Source organism: Pholis gunnellus, assembly GCF_910591455.1.
Source record: "Pholis gunnellus genome assembly, chromosome: 17".
In the NCBI taxonomy this organism is placed as follows: Eukaryota; Metazoa; Chordata; class Actinopteri; order Perciformes; family Pholidae; genus Pholis; species Pholis gunnellus.
In genome coordinates this window covers 12995953-13011737 of record NC_136544.1, presented here as the reverse complement: position 1 = coordinate 13011737, position 15785 = coordinate 12995953, and the positions used below count along the sequence as shown (strand labels likewise).

Below are 15785 nucleotides of genomic sequence, written 5' to 3'. Positions count from 1 at the left end.
GGAGGAGGAGAGAGGGAGGGAGGGAAAGAAGGAAAGAGGGAGGAAGGTAGATGAAGAGCAAAGGCACGCCAGAGAGCAGAAAGTGAGGGAGAGAGAGACGGAGGCTGAGGGTGGAGGCGGGAGGCTGAGGGATGCTCAGAGAGAAAAAGAGGGCTTCCAGTTCGAGGGCAGTGAACACAAAGAGGCAATAAAACTGATGAGAAAAGATAAATGGAGGGTTAAGTCGAAAAGGATAGAGAGTGTTTGCCCTTGTCATATTGTCAAAGTGTCTCTTTATTGCACATCTCTTTAGTCCATATTAAGTAACTTTGACCATTTATCCACAAATGAGTGCACAAGCAGAATCCAAACATGTACCTACAATCCTATTTGCATATCATAAACGTTACATACAGTATAAATACATGACATGTGATATGGACGTGTGTGTAGGTAGGTGTGTGTGTGTGACTGTGTGGGAGTGGGGGTTGGTACTGGCTGCTCAATCTAATTTGCCATGCAGTGTGAACTGCTAATGAGATGAAGGCTGACACTGAAAAATGCAAGTATTCCTTCTTAAGACACTCCAGTCTCTGGTTCATCAGGGTTGCAACAGATGAATTTGCCCATTTTCACAATGCATCCGTTCGTTGTTTCGTGTAAAAAAAAAAGGGATTTCTGATATGAATGCAAAGAAATGTGCAGACCACTGTGAACGTAAGCAGGTCCATCAAAATCGAATTAATTAACTGTTTTTCCCCAAACATTTTCAGAAACAGAACATTGCTTTCACCAGGCGACAGCTGAAAACCTTTGGGGAATACAATGCTGGAGAGGCGCTGTGGGACCTGTTTATTAATTGGCTCTTGATAGTCGACAGAGTCCAAAGTGAAGTCTGGAAATTACTTGTTCAGTCGGTCCAACGGTAAACCCAACCGCCCAAAACGACAAATAAAATAGTATGCAACTTGTAATGACACCATATGCCAAATTAAGCTAAATAAGTGATTTTATTTCAGATTCTGTAATTAAGTATTTTCATTTTATGCTGCTTTGCAGACGAATCCATCTGCTGAGTGCAGCGCCATAACTGCGGAGGCTGAGTGACACATTAACATTGAAGAAGAGATGTTTGGGTTAATCACGGTGGTAAGTCGTCCCCTCTGACAGAAGAAGTATACCTGCAAGTTACGACCCAAAACACTCTCATGTAGGTTACTATGATACAGGCTGTCAAAAAATCTGAAACACACAATACTGTAAAAGTGGAATGTGGTCCAGGAAATGTGGTAATTCAGTTGGCCAGTTATCAAGAGATGTAGGGGGGGGGGGGGGGGGTCTCTTATTGGTTCATGGACGGTATCGTGCCAGCTAGCAGCTCAGAACGCCAACAAAACATTCACTTAGGAAAGTGAAATTGATACATTTTTTAAAAGATTTTTTTCAAAGTCTCAGTTTGTTGTTGAAGCAGCTTATAGCACAGAAAAGACATCAGCCCTCAAAAACGGGATGAAATGTTTTGGTAAGTTTTCTATCTCTTGACATACAGCAAGTTATACCGGATCTGCTGGACAGTTTGAAAATGTGCTTCACCTCCACTGACTATAACATTAAAATACCACTCAGACATTATTTCAACGGTAGTAGCCTAATAATAATAATTGGTATTTAGTAATTATCAAGAGAAATCTGCATAGTGAGCACTTTTAACTTCGATTATTTATTACATTTTGCTGATACAACTTGTTTCATTAATTGAATACAGGACTTTTACTTGTAATTTACTATTTGTACTGTTATATTTCCATTTTTAATCAAGTAAAACATCTTCTTCAACCATTGATTTACAACCACATCTCATACTCTCAACCCACTGAGGTGTTTTTCTCAGCTCTCACATTTGTGGTTTTTTTATGTATGTGGTCAGAATTGTGGCTGTATAGTAGTCATTAATCTTATCAATAATTTGCAGACTCCTCTGGGCCTGTGCAGAGAGTACAGTGCAGCTTTGGCATGAGTATGGACCAGTGAAACATAATTTTCTTTTGGTGTGCTGTCAGCTGTGTTTCTGATCTGTCTGTGCATCTTCAGCACAATCAAGGCCTACGCCACCTCTCCACGGGTCTGAGGAAACACAACCACGCTCCGCTCTGCTGTCTGAGTGAGATACAGTATATCATTTAAAAGGCAGCGCATGTGGCTGCGACAAGGACTTGAGGGCAGACGAGATTAACGAGTTTTACACAAAGAAAGAGCTTTTTGTGGGGGAAAACCTCATGAGTCACAAAGCAGGAGATCACAAAAGAGGATCCGGACCATCTTTAAAGCTGCTTAGTGCTTCAATTATGGCATCTTGAGTATCCTCCACCCATCGGATGGAGGGCACCATGTGAAAGGATGAATTAATTACAGAAACAGTCCAATAATGGCTGACCTGTTTCTGCTGAATGCCACTTGAATCAGATGCAGGGAAGTCAAAGGAAGTGTGAAGGAGTGAGGGTAGGTGCGAAGATTGTAAAGGAGCAATCACGTGCTCTTAATTTTCTTTCTCCTACACGTCAACAAATGAGCCGCGGGGGATGTAAGGAGAGGAGCGCTGCGATTGAGTGTTAAATAAAATATGGCCAGCTGACGTGAATTGATCACGGAGAAATGTGGGACAGGGGAAGGTGATTCTTCAAGAGTAGCTAACATAGCTGTGAAAAACCCCCACAGCGGTAGTGTGTGCTTGCTCTCCAGTACTTAATACAACATCATCATTGGTCCTTGTCACACAAACTCGATTACTCGCAATCTTCTGGCGCTTTGATATCGGCGTGATTGTGTTGTGTGTGGGTTGTTGTTTGCTGTTGGATTCAATACAGGACAACAGATACTGTACATGTGTGATGTGGTGAGACTCTGAAAACCAAACCAGGGCAGGTGATGGTTGTCATGTGTTGTTGGTTGGTGTGGTCATACCTCCACCTGACCTCATTGCTCCCTGCAGCAATACTCTGTGTGTGTGTGTGTGTGTGTGTGTGTGTGTGTGTGTGTGTGTGTGTGTGTGTGTGTGTGTTATCAACCCATCACATTATCATTACACACATTGTCTGGGGACCTCGCACTGTCACGTCCTCACCAAACTGAACAATCAAATGCGGACATGCACAAACACGCAAAACCAAACTTGTGTTATTGCCTCAAACGCCACAGAAATGTTTGTCGTTTAAATGTTGACGTTCATGGCTAGTGGCTAAGCAGAACAAAGCTGATCTATGTGGCTTTGCAATCTCACAATTTACGGTGTGTGACGCTTGCATATGAGAGTCTCAGAATATCTGGAGCACAGTGAAAGTTGGCAACGGAAATACGCAAGGGCATCAACCACCAAAGATCGCGAATGCAACCTAAACAAATTGACTTTCCAGTTATGTGTACTATTAGCAGATAGAAGACATTAACGAGTGGCCCAGTATTTAGTGGCCCAGATGTATTTTGGGGAGAAACCTAACGTTTAACGTTACACCAGCCAGACATTACGAGCATCACTGTGCTTCCAACTATACGTTATGACAGAGACTCAGGGTTAAAAAGCGTGCAGCCACAGCCGGTGTCTTGGTTTAACGAGTAACCATGTTACCTGGTGATCAGCCGAATGCGTCCTTGGTTGCTCATAGTGAGGGCAGATGTTGAAAACACAAACGGAGCACGTAGGTGTCCCCTTAAAAGCCCTCAATTAATTTTAAGCAAAGCCACCAGTTAACACGGCCACCTGTTACACTGACACACCTGTTGCTTTGAAACGGTTGTGATCCTGTAAGAATTCTGTACAACTTGAGACTGCTGTTGGGAGTATTGATTCTGACAACCGAACATGCAACAACCAGACATTTTGATGTTGTTAACAGTTTTAATTTAATGTATAAAGCTTGCTAACACGTCTGGATGAGGTAATGAGGAGAATAATCGAGATTCCAACATGCAGTGAGTCACAGGGATTTCATTGTTCATCAGAAAGCTGTCAAATAGCAGGTGGCATTATTAATACATGCCTCCTGTGATGGCTGTTTGTTTAGCGTGCCTGTAAAATTGAAGAGGAATGGGCCCTTGAGGTCACACGTGAGCGCTGAAAGAATAATGAGAGGAATGGGGAGAGAGGGAGAGAGAGGGGGATACAATACACTCCAGTGCATGCAAACACAGTGCATGATCTCACCATACAGTCAACAAATTATTAGTATATGTATGAACATGTGCATGTAATCAACAAGAACTTTGCATGTCACCTTAGACCACAATCACGAGGGAAATTACTACAATCTTAATCATTTACACATAGCTGCAGCTCTGCATGTCGGGGCTGGTTTTCCATCCGCTCTCCCCACCCCAGGGTGAGTCTCCCTGGACCGGGCAGTCCAGTTCCTGCCCCTGTCCAGCACTGGGGACCAGCTGGTCCGAGCAGGCTCTTCTTCTACCGCCGTTATTAGACTTGGCAAATGGAGACGTTTAACACGGCTGGAGCTGAGACTAAAGCCCCACGGCCCTGTCTGCAAATTGCATTGCTCTCACAAACAATCCCATTGAAACCAGGCCACTGAGGGGGGGCTTTGTGTTTGGAAAGCAAAGCCTTGATGGTTTCAGCTGCTCTGAAACCTGACGAATCGATAATCACAAAGTTTGACATTAAGGATGCAATAACTCTAAATACTGGCTCATAACTCCTCTTGAGCGAGCTAAATGTTTTTATGAAGCCTTTTTTTTGTAGATATGAGATACAAAACTGTCCTTCATTGTGCAGAAAACCTAACAGCCTTCCTGTGAAAGCCTCCTGTCCACTTTGATTTTCACTTGTCTGCTTTAGCTGATTGTGTAGAGCCCCAATCTAGTCGCTTGTGTCTAGACCCGTGTGTGTTTGTTTGCAGTTAAGCTTAAGCTATTGATCACAGCAGATAGCGTCCCCTTTTGTTTGATCAAGTGTGCACATCAGGAGTTCCTGATTCTGATCACACTGCTGAGGAGAATAGTGGCATGGTCTAAAATCTTATTTTGAATGCATGTGTACATACACATTGGTGTATCATTTAGCACTGTTTGTTAAGGCAAAAAAGCACATATTTGTGCACAGACATGCACGAATACATGCTAAACCCAGGTTTCAATTAAGAAGCTTCCAAACGAATACTGCACTCTTTACCTTGTAACTCCTTATCAAAGGTTTTCGGTCTTTATGTGGATGTAAGTCATGAGCAGTTCAACCAAGGAGTGATTTTTCCTTCTCATATTGTTTCATTAGAAGGATTTTTAGATATCTGAAGAGGTGACAATATCCATATTTCACAAGAAAAATGCAAAAACTAAGTCCCACATCTTTTTATCTCTTTAATTGCCTGTTGTCTCTCAAATGCATCTTTCCTTTGACGGTCCTGATCCCCACTGCATTGAGGATGTCAATAATGTGCTCTTCCATCTGGCAAATTGAAAAGGACTTGAAACTACAAATCCATAAAAATTCAGAGCCTTAAAAGTGTCCACGTCCCTCCAAAGGTTAACAAGATAAATCTAGGGAGTAATGAGGTGATTCATAGGAAGAAGAAAAGTAACAAATGTACATGATTTCTATTTTATATAGCCTATTATGTATGTATGTTATTATTTACAATGCATTTGTTTTAAATATATTATATTATGCACTGGGCATCTTGGGCACAGACATTTTCTTGTAGTATTATCTTATCTTATCTTATACTGAAGTGCTTTAAACTCAACTTTCATCTGTCTTGCATGCTCAAGCGAAGGTGTCCCTGTGTGTCCCTGTGTGTCCGTGTGTCTCGGTGTGTCCGTGTCCTGCAGGACAGCCGTGGACAACACACTGCACTGCACAGCGACAGTCAGCTCTGTCTTACAGCGCCCTCTGGTGGCCCCGCTTTGTCATTACACCGACCAGAGTCAGAAAACAGTGAGCAGAATCGGATGTGGTCATCATCTGTTATTTTGTATCGATAGGCCCAATCCGTGCAGGACGCTGTGTTTTGTTTCGGGACCAGCGGGCAGAGAGAAGGACCAGACCGGACCGGTTCCTTGATTCAGTCCGTAGCTGTAGGTACCGAGCATCACTGCTGCTATTGTTGTTGTTGTTTCGTACCGTTACTCAGAGACATGTTGGACCCCCGCCCTGAAAACAGACGGATGTGTAAATATTTAAATGTGTTTTTTTTCTGTATAATTGAAGCAGTTTGTAGAAAAGCAGCACATTTCTGCAGCACAGATGTGTTACAGTTGTTCTGGCTCCTTCTCTGTGATTGTACTGCAAGTGAGCTAAATGCTATCAGGCTGGTAAAGGTCTACGCAGATAGAAAGCGTAGGCTCTCTGACGTAAAATAAATGCATTGTCCTTTGTTGATCTGACTGTCAGTGCTGAAAACGTAAATTAGATTAGATTAGATTTAAGATGCCTCCAGTGTTTGTTAACAATGTGTAAACAGAAAGTCTGTGAGGCCCATCAATATGACAGCAGTGCAACGATGCTGCAGAGAAACTGCACAATCACTGATGCTAAAACAGCATGAGATCATTTACTGGGTCCTCGTGAATTATTAAACTAATCTAACAATAATAATAAGGATTTAGTCGCATGTAGCCACAACATGGCATGTCCTTGTGGCTGGGAGGTTTGAAATGTTATTATTGTTATTTCATATTTAATTCTAACTCTGTATTTATGCCTGTCTTTTTTCGTTTGTCCTATTTCTTTCTGAACTACTTTGTGAGGTTCTGCACTTGCTAAATAAAGTCACATACTTTCAAAAATAAGACACATTTGTTTTATTTATAGATTATTATAATACAATTAACTGCTATAATGATGAAACGGATGTTTGCCATTGCATGTTAGTATTTTAAAGCATCAAACATACCAGGCAAAAGCCATATTAAGAAAACAATACATCTGTAAGACATCAACTAAATAAATCATATCAGCACTGTTAGACTTCGTTTTTTAATTGAGTGTATCTCCTGAACATTTTATTTAGTAAATGTTGACACTTAAACATGGCTGCATGCTTTGGGAGATGCACAACTTGTTTGAACTTCTTAATTGGCAATTAGTTTGAGGTTTTCTTCCTTTGATACATTATTACCGAAATATCTGTCGCAATGTTTTCTCCAGCATTATTGTCTGCTGATGAATGCAGTCATGAAGGAGGATCTCTTCAAATCTTTGAGTTTGTTAAAGACCAGAGCATGTATGTGAATATTATTGGGGTGTCAGAGATGCAGCCATCATTTCCCAGTAAACCTTTAATGAACCTCGGGCAGTCCTCACACTACAATGGGCTTCTTTATCTCATTGTCTCTTCCCTCGATCGTCCTGTACATCATGTCTATAATCTGCTCTTCTTGTTTGTAGGACACATTGATCCCTGCTGCACCGACAACTCAACCCAGATCACGCTTCAGTGTCACCATGCGCTCCTACACCACATCTGCCGCTCTGCTGTGTCTGCTTGCGGGGGCCATGGCAGCTGTTCAGACCCCCCAGACAGGTGAGAGAGTCGACGTGGAGCCAATGGTGTAGTCTGAACTCTAGAAAGAGGAAGAGGAGAAATTAAAAGGAGGTCAAGATGGCAGCATGCTGAGCATATGACGTGTCAGAGTCTCTCTGATGGGGTTTTAAGAGCTTCAGGGTGGTGGCTTTCGCCTCAGTGGATGAGATTTGGTTATTTGGGTTAGTTAAAGATTTATTTGTTGCAGATTAATTTGTTTATTTCTGCCCTCTTTCATTCATTGTTTCGTTTTGTAACAAAAATCCCAAACCCAAAGATTTAATTTACAATGAAATAAATTCTTGGCATTCTCACTTAAAAAATGGCTTGAATGAAAAAAACACATCATCAGAACAGTGGCTGATTATCTTTCTGTCAACTAACAGTTTCAGCTGTAAATCTTTGTCTTTGGAAGATAAAAGAAACCGTCGTATGAATAAACTGTATGCCCATCGAAAGCTCCAGAGAGTAAGCCAGTATAGATTTAATGTTTTTTTTCTAACGCTATTAAATAGAAATAAGCAAACCAATCAAGGTATTTGTGATTCTGCAAAATACTAAGATAACCGAAGTTAGCAATAAAAGAAATATTCCAATGCTACTATTTCAAAACTGTAGTTTCACACAAGATCTGCACAGCTTCGAGTCTCTTCATAGGGAAACAGCTTCAAACTGTAGATCCGTCTGTTGTGGATGAACCAGCTGAGACATTAACTGTTCCACCAGTGTTCTTGGACAAGCAGCAGGCGAGCTCGGTGATCTCCCGTCAGAAGAGGAACATCGACGGCAGTAACCCGGCTTCGACTTCCACCCTGGAGCAGGTTTGCATGGAGAAAGTGTGCAGCTACGAGGAGGCCAGAAAGATCTTCCAGGACTCGTACCGCACGGTGAGCTCCAGGACTTCACTGTCAACTCCCTCATGCTTTCTTTTTCACCTCAAAACCCCCACCGTCTCCTTGCTTTGTCTATATTCCAGTCTGTCTCTATTTCATGAATGCACTGTGTAAATAACCTTTGACTATGCACTCATCATACATATTTTCTCCGGCAGGATATCTTCTGGGCTGTCTACATTGGTAAGTGCTGCGTTTTAAAATCATTTTCAATCACCGCACATCCATTAGCAGTACATTACATCTTCTCATAGACTAGCTGTCTGTGTTTAGACGGAGACCAGTGTGCAGAGAATCCCTGCAAGAATGGAGCCATGTGTTCGGACAGCGTGGGAGGCTACGACTGTGTCTGCAAGTCGGGTTTCACAGGGGTCCACTGTGAAAATGGTGAGGAGGTGGTGTCGGCAAGTTGCGTGTGTGATCGCCGTTGTACTTCTCATGTGGTTTGTGAGTGCCGCAACCTTTCTCCTCCGTTTCCGCAATGCAGACCAGACTCTGTGCACCCTGGAGAAGGACAAGGGGTGCTCCCAGTTCTGCAAACCAGGCTACACGTCCTACGAGTGCTCCTGCGCACGCGGATGGAAGCTCAGCCGCGCGGCCCGGGATAAGTGCGAGCCTGCAGGTAAGCCTGTCGTTGCGTCTGTTACCAGTGTTTGAGACTAACTGAAAATAAAATGCATTTATGTCTCTGCTCTGTTAATCACATGTCACATACGTAGACGGAGAGCTCGTTTCCATACAGGCAATTACTTTCTGCATAAAGCGGTAACATCCACTTTCTACTGTAGGCAGAGCAGACGTCACATAAAAAAACAAGTTGATGTTATTTTGCCTGCACAAAGGGATTGACTAAATATGATTTCCGTTAGAGAAATAATGTAACTAGAGAAAGTTATTGTAACCATCTCACATTCTTCTTTCAGTCTCATTCCCTTGTGGTAAGGTGAACAGTCTGAGGCAGTGGGATGAAAGACTGTCCAGCAATGTTCGCAGCAACTTTGAAGGATTTAGCTGTTTATCTTCAGAGTGTCCCTGGCAGGTAGGAACACACACACACACACACACACACACTCACACTCACACTCACACTCACACTCACACTCACACTCACACTCACACTCACACTGTGACACATAACAGGTCACAACAAACCAGGGTCTTATTGCTGCATGTCAATGGTGTTGTTTGCAGGCTCTTCTGAAGAGTTCAGTGTCCGCAGCTTTCTGCAGCGGCGTCATTCTGAAGGAGAACCTGGTCTTGACTTCAGCTCGGTGTGCCAACAAATACGACTCCTTCCAGGTGGCGGTCGGTGAGTAGAAAAAACACATAATCATTATTTTACTGCTACTACTAAAAAGACAAAAAAAACAGCTCGAGCTACAATAAGGACAAAATGAAATGAAACTAAATAACACCCATCATCCTCAAACACATTTCACATAAAAAGCCTAATGTGTTAATGTCTATATGCAATACCCATTTTTTAAACTGTGAAAAACTATACAATGTTGAGATTATACTCGACACAGAGTCTCTTCTATTTCCAGGCTCTAAAATATTTTTGGACTGACCTGCACCGAAATTCAATTATAGTATTTTAAAAACATATCACATCTATTTATAGAATTAATTAAATCTCCATAATATCATAAAATAAATCAGTGTGTGTCTCTTTTAAGCACAAATACACAGTACAGATTAAGAGGAAGACTATGTGACTACTTTTTAGTGTAAAATGCTATTTAAGTCAAAAATATCAGTGACAAATGATCACAGTTTGCATAGGACCCATAGGTCAGTAGGGCTGCATCCAACAATGTGATAATTATTTTCTCAATTATTGGATTCATTGACATAAATTGTCAGAAAATAGTGAAAATGACCTGTTTTCATTTCTTAGGTGGTGACTTTAAATGTCTTGTTTTGTCCAAATATTCAGTTTCCTCTCACATAGTCACAGGTGTGCTTTAAATCTTCACATTTTAGTGAAACGATTATTTGATGATCAAAATAGTTGCTGTTGATCGACTAATCGATAGATCACCTAACCATTGCAGCTCTCCATGTCCGTATGCGTGAATGATCTGTAGAAACACCATCATCCTGAATGTCATGTCTAACCTGCACCTCCTCAGGCAAGCGCAACACCAACAATGAAGATGGGGAGCAGACAATGTATGTGAAATTAGTTCACGTCCACCCGCGCTTTGTGGAAAATCGCCCCGAAAATGACCTGGCTGTGATTGAGCTCCGCGACCGCATCAGTTTTAAGAAGGAGGTGACTGCTGCCTGTCTGCCTGACAAAGACTTTGCGGAGAGCGTCCTGATGAGGGGAGAGTTACCAGCCATTGTCACCGGCTGGAAAGAACCCACTCAGGGGTCTGCTTTCACGGGCCCTCTCACCCTTAACCAACTGGCATACAACCGCCTGCCTCAGTGTCTGGAGGCTCACCCCAACCTGGTGACCAATAAGATGGGCTGCACCACTCCCCGGACCAACGCTGACTGCACCATGAGCTCCGGCAGCCCCCTGCTCACCGTGTACAGGGAGGTGTTTTTCCTCACTGGGGTGGTCAGCCAGCCGCCAGGGGCCGACTGCAGCAAAGGCTACATCTTCCAGAAGGTGTCGCGCCACCTCGGCTGGCTGCAGCCTCTCATGGGTTCCCGTTAGGTGGGGTAGTCCGGGAGAACATTATATGTTATGAAAAATAATTATAATGCAGGTGAATAAATACTAAAACAGGGAATCGGATGAACTTTTTCATTTAATAGTTGTAAAATGTTGTCTTTTAATAATACCCATCTCCGAACAACCGTCTAGTTTTAATCTAGTTTATTGCTTGACATCTGCGGACTTCCTCATTTATCCACAAGGTGGTGCTTTTGTATCAAGCAGAGGGTCAGAAGCAGCAAGAAATGCATTGAATTATTCAGCATGTGTTTTGTGACGTGGACATACCTTTTAATTACCTTTATGTTATGTTATTTTTTAGCAACTACTGTACTGGTTGACATGCACCTTGTAACACTCCAGTTAATTACTGTTCTGTGAATGTAATAAACCCCAACAACACACCTGATGTCAGTTCTGTCATTGTTTTCAGGCGGAAGTATACAGCAGTATTTCTGGAAGATATTGAGAAAAGAATTTAAATATCTGAACATTTGATGTTATGTCACAGATCCCAAGGAGCTTTTTAAAAAAATAATTTTAACTAAACAACAGAACAATTTCAAATAATAAAAGAAAAAACAAATGGCCACTACAAAAAAATCAATGAAAAACTAAATAGAGATGAGAAATTTAACCTATAGGTTTTTATAATGTAGAGAAAACATCAGTATGCTAACATGTGGATGTTAAGTGGGTATAACGTTAACCATATTTACCCTTTTAGTTTAGCAAGGCATGCTAACATTCGCTAATTTGTAAACACAGTGCAGCTGAGGCTGGTGGGAATATCATTAGATTTGCAGTTAATGTGTCATAAACCAAAGAATTGGACAAATTAAAGCTTTCAGCAGATGTTTTATGAAAAGCCAAATGATGGTGAAAAGTGATTACTATTGATCCTGAGATTGACATAAAATGTAAAATTTTCAACCTCATGGTGACTAAAGAAGAGTTTGAGTGATCGCCAAAGTCAGGATTCATCCGCTGGGGACCATGAATGTCTTTACAAAATTGTGTGTCAATCCATCCCTTAGTTGTGGAGATATTTCAGTCTGGACCAAGGCAGCGGGCCAACTGGCTGGCTTCCACATCTCCAGGGCTGCTAGCGTGCAGATAAGAACAAAAATAGTAACGAAACAGAAGAGTTAACGTGGTCAAAAACAAGAACAAGCACATTTGAAACAACCTAGTGATGGTGATTTAAATTTAAAGGTTCTTCTATTTCCGTCTATACCTGTCTTGTGTTAAAACCTTCCAAGTACAAAGAGGAAACGTAGCTCTGAAAATCTATCTTAACTAGTCGTATATTCCCCTTTTGTCCCAGATTATATTAGCTGGCCCTCACTGTCACATACCACGGTGTTGTCTGGCAACATTTTCCCACAGACACTCGCCCTCCGCAGTCTTCTCACAGCCTCCCTGGTGAACAAGGCCAGGACCGTGTCATGCAGGAAGAGAAAAGGAGAGGCAGAAGAATAGGCGAGAGAGAGAGAGCAAGAGACGCCACATAACAAAAAAACCTGGCCTGCCACTTCTGATCGGGCGGTTGAAAAGGACAGCTCTGAAAGCTGGGGCCCACGTTGGCTGTTGCCATGGTACTCCCCTAGGAGATGGCTCCTTTCTCCCAAAAATGGTTCTGCTCCTTTACTGGGCCGTCCAGTGGAGATTAATTTGAGTGGAGCTCCTTCCTTCCTGAGTCTGGTCCTGCCAGCTCCATTTATATGCTTGCATAGAGACACACAGAAAACACACACAGAACAAGATAGCAGCTAAACTCAAACATGCTCTGAACTGCTGAATTCAGGCCATTTGAAAGTCCTGTTTAATTTATATCACTTAAATATCAAAGAGCAACGGCATCGGTTTGATTCTAGTCCCTGAATCTGAGCAAATAGAGAGACGAGGACGCAACGTGAATTCTGGGAGGGAAATAATAGCAGGAGTAGGAGAAAAAATGACTGTGAGATGTTTAACAGGCTGAGAGAGCGAAGAGATGAAGATATGGAACTGGCTTGTAATTATGGGGCAGGGATAGAGCAAGAAACCTGGGATTTGTGACGTTGACACAGAAATAAATTCAGTCATTGTGTGGACAGATTGATGGACCTACATTGTATTAGACAAGATGAATGAAAAGGCCCCGGAGAGAAACATTAGCGAGGCCATTACAGATGGTGGGATGTGAAAGCACTCAATACAAAACCTTTCACTCTACTCAAATGGAATTATACTATTGCTGGACAAGACTGCTGCAAGTAGTCTTAGTAATACAAATGTGACTACAATGTGTCAGGAATGTGTGTACATCTGGCCAGTGTCCTACTAAATCAATAATCCTTCACTCTCCCCAAACCCCAAAAATGGATGCATGCTGTGATTGCAAATCCTCCCCTCCCTGTGTGTGAGTGTGTGCTTGTATGAATAGCACATACATGCTTATTTGTGTCGTGTGCAACTGGGGGTTGGGGGGACGGGACATAAACTGACAGACTGTGGGAAGGATAATCTGTCTGTGTGGTGTCTGATTCTACGCAGGGGGTTAAAGTCGCGTGCTATGTGTGTAATGAGCGCCCCAGTATCAGAAGGCACGCTTATGATCTTGCCCAATAATCCCCCGTCCCCAAACATCCATGTCCCCAATCTTTTCTCCTTTTAGGACTCCACAGACACATGGTTCTGCAGTCACCCCACCCCATCTCAAACTCTGCCCCGCGCCAGAGCAGCTTCCACTCGGTTGGGCAATTGTGCAGAAGGGTGGCGGTAACACAGGACCTCGAGAGGTTAATGCCTGTACTGGGATGAAGCGGCTGCAGGAAAAAGAAAGAGACAGGCTGTGACTTTATATAACTTGGCTGTCGTCAAATTCCCCCCATATTTGTTGTTTGACAAGAGTAAGAGTCTCCAGTCACGTTAGCTCCTCTGTGAGACGTTACTTAGCTTGAGCTATATGCTAATATCAGCATGCTAATATGCTCACAATGACAATACTAACATGCTGATGTTTAGCAGGTATAGGCCTAATGCTCTCCATCAGTTAGGCATGTTAGCAGGCTAACATTTGCTAATTGGCACTCAGTGGTGGGACGTCAGGGCCTGCAAGGCCTTCTCTGCTGGCCTAAACAGAATCACAAAGTTATAGCTATTTTATAATTTAATATTTTTTCTTGTATAGCCTACACTACATGTATTAGAATTTATACAAATATTTTTCCCATTATCTTATTTTCTCATTGCACAGCTACTGTGTTCCTCAGTTGCTCTGCTTCCAGTGCAGCTTGTTTTAAGTAGAGCTTTGATCCAATCAGATTTCAGCCCTGTGTCTCTAGGTAAGAAGGGAGGCCCCAGGCCTGCAGACTCACAAGTGAATCCATGTGCAGTTTAAGTGAATGGGGACGATATTGTTGATTGTCACAGTCTTCAACCAATCAGATCTTTAGTTTGACATGTTGGGCGTATTCTTTGACGTGCCAGAGCCTTCTAGCTGGCCTATAAGCACATCATCATTACGTGCAGCTCAGTTTGCAGGAGCAGCTTTGCAGTGAGGTGCAACGTGTGCTGTGATTGGTCAGTGGGCGAGCACGTGACTATCGCGAAACAAAACTTAACAGCAGAGGCTTAGTTGGAGTAGTGACAGTTCAAATTGAAAGATATGGAAGAAATTATGAATTTTTTGGCATTTTGCTTGGTGTAGATTATTTATTTTTTTACCTAGTTTTTTTTTTTTTTAACACTCAATGGCTGAAGGAGGAGGAGAAACGGATTTGTGAGTTGGGATTTGACCGTGGGATTAAACTCTCTGTCAACAAAGAAAGGAGGATGGAGTTTGTCTTTAAGTGAACAGCATTTGGTAAGTCAACTGCGTTTGTTTTTTTACATCTAATATCTGAATGGCCCTCGAGTGTGTAGGAGAATGTGTGTTGCTGCTGTTGTTTTCCCGTTAAGCTTAGCGTAGCCTCCCAGAACACTTGCTGAGCCCGCCACTGTTGGCACTAATGCTTTCATCGTTTGCATACCATAATTACGAGCAGTGGAGTAAGAACAAAACGACTTGTAATTACTGCTAATAACTATTAGCAATTCCATCCAAACAAAATGAATATTAACACAAACTGAATAGATTTGGCTAGTTTAGAAGGAGCTATGTGTGTTTGTGTCTGGTTTGACTTTAATGAACTGCTACATGTAACACAACTAAAGTAGCAAATTTAGGACATTTATATGCTTTGACTGCAAGGCAATATGGGTAACCATCTAGGAATGAACGTAGCCATGTTAGAATAATGAGAGACTTGGCTGTTCTTCCTGTTCTGATGACATTGCATAAATGTTGCATAAACACAAATGGGAATGTCATTAATTTTGCAGGTATAATACTGGACAAGTAGATATTTGACCTGGTGATGGCGAAGGGATCACTAAAGCGATTACATGTCAACCTGAAGGGGATTTGAATGTCTGTGCCAAATTCCATGCTATAGTCATCCAATAGCTGTTGAGATATTTCACTTAAAATCACAAATATCAACCGCATAGCGCTGCTAGAGGAAAAGTCAGAGGATCGTCAAAGTTAGCAGGATTCATCCTCTGTGGACCATGAATCCATGGATCCATCTAATGATCCATGATCATTGAGCTTTATTCCACACCACGTGAGACAGACAATAAATTGTAAATAAAAGTCTCACGTCATCTGATCTTTGATGACTTTACTGT

The 15785-nt window shown here is 42.2% G+C and overlaps 1 protein-coding gene across 1 annotated transcript; it reads left to right on the top strand.

Moving 5' to 3' along the window:
- The first annotated feature begins 5922 nt into the window (after positions 1 to 5922).
- Positions 5923 to 11473, top strand: proza (protein Z, vitamin K-dependent plasma glycoprotein a). The gene is made up of 9 exons (XM_079177540.1): positions 5923 to 6057; positions 7370 to 7505; positions 8232 to 8392; positions 8557 to 8581; positions 8672 to 8785; positions 8886 to 9020; positions 9322 to 9437; positions 9590 to 9707; positions 10534 to 11473. Exons 2-9 carry the CDS (start codon positions 7427 to 7429, stop codon positions 11067 to 11069), a joined length of 1284 nt encoding a protein of 427 aa, XP_079033666.1. The 5' UTR covers positions 5923 to 6057; positions 7370 to 7426; the 3' UTR covers positions 11070 to 11473.
- The last annotated feature ends 4312 nt before the right edge of the window (positions 11474 to 15785 follow it).

What these genes read in the sequence shown, in the direction of transcription:
- proza (XM_079177540.1), top strand. Translation starts at nt 7,427, where the DNA reads ATGCGCTCCTACACCACATCTGCCGCTCTGCTGTGTCTGCTTGCGGGG. An exon ending in TGTTCAGACCCCCCAGACAG is followed by an intron (nt 7,506 to 8,231) that starts GTGAGAGAGTCG and finishes CTGTTCCACCAG; the next exon opens with TGTTCTTGGACAAGCAGCAG. An exon ending in TCCAGGACTCGTACCGCACG is followed by an intron (nt 8,393 to 8,556) that starts GTGAGCTCCAGG and finishes TTTCTCCGGCAG; the next exon opens with GATATCTTCTGGGCTGTCTA.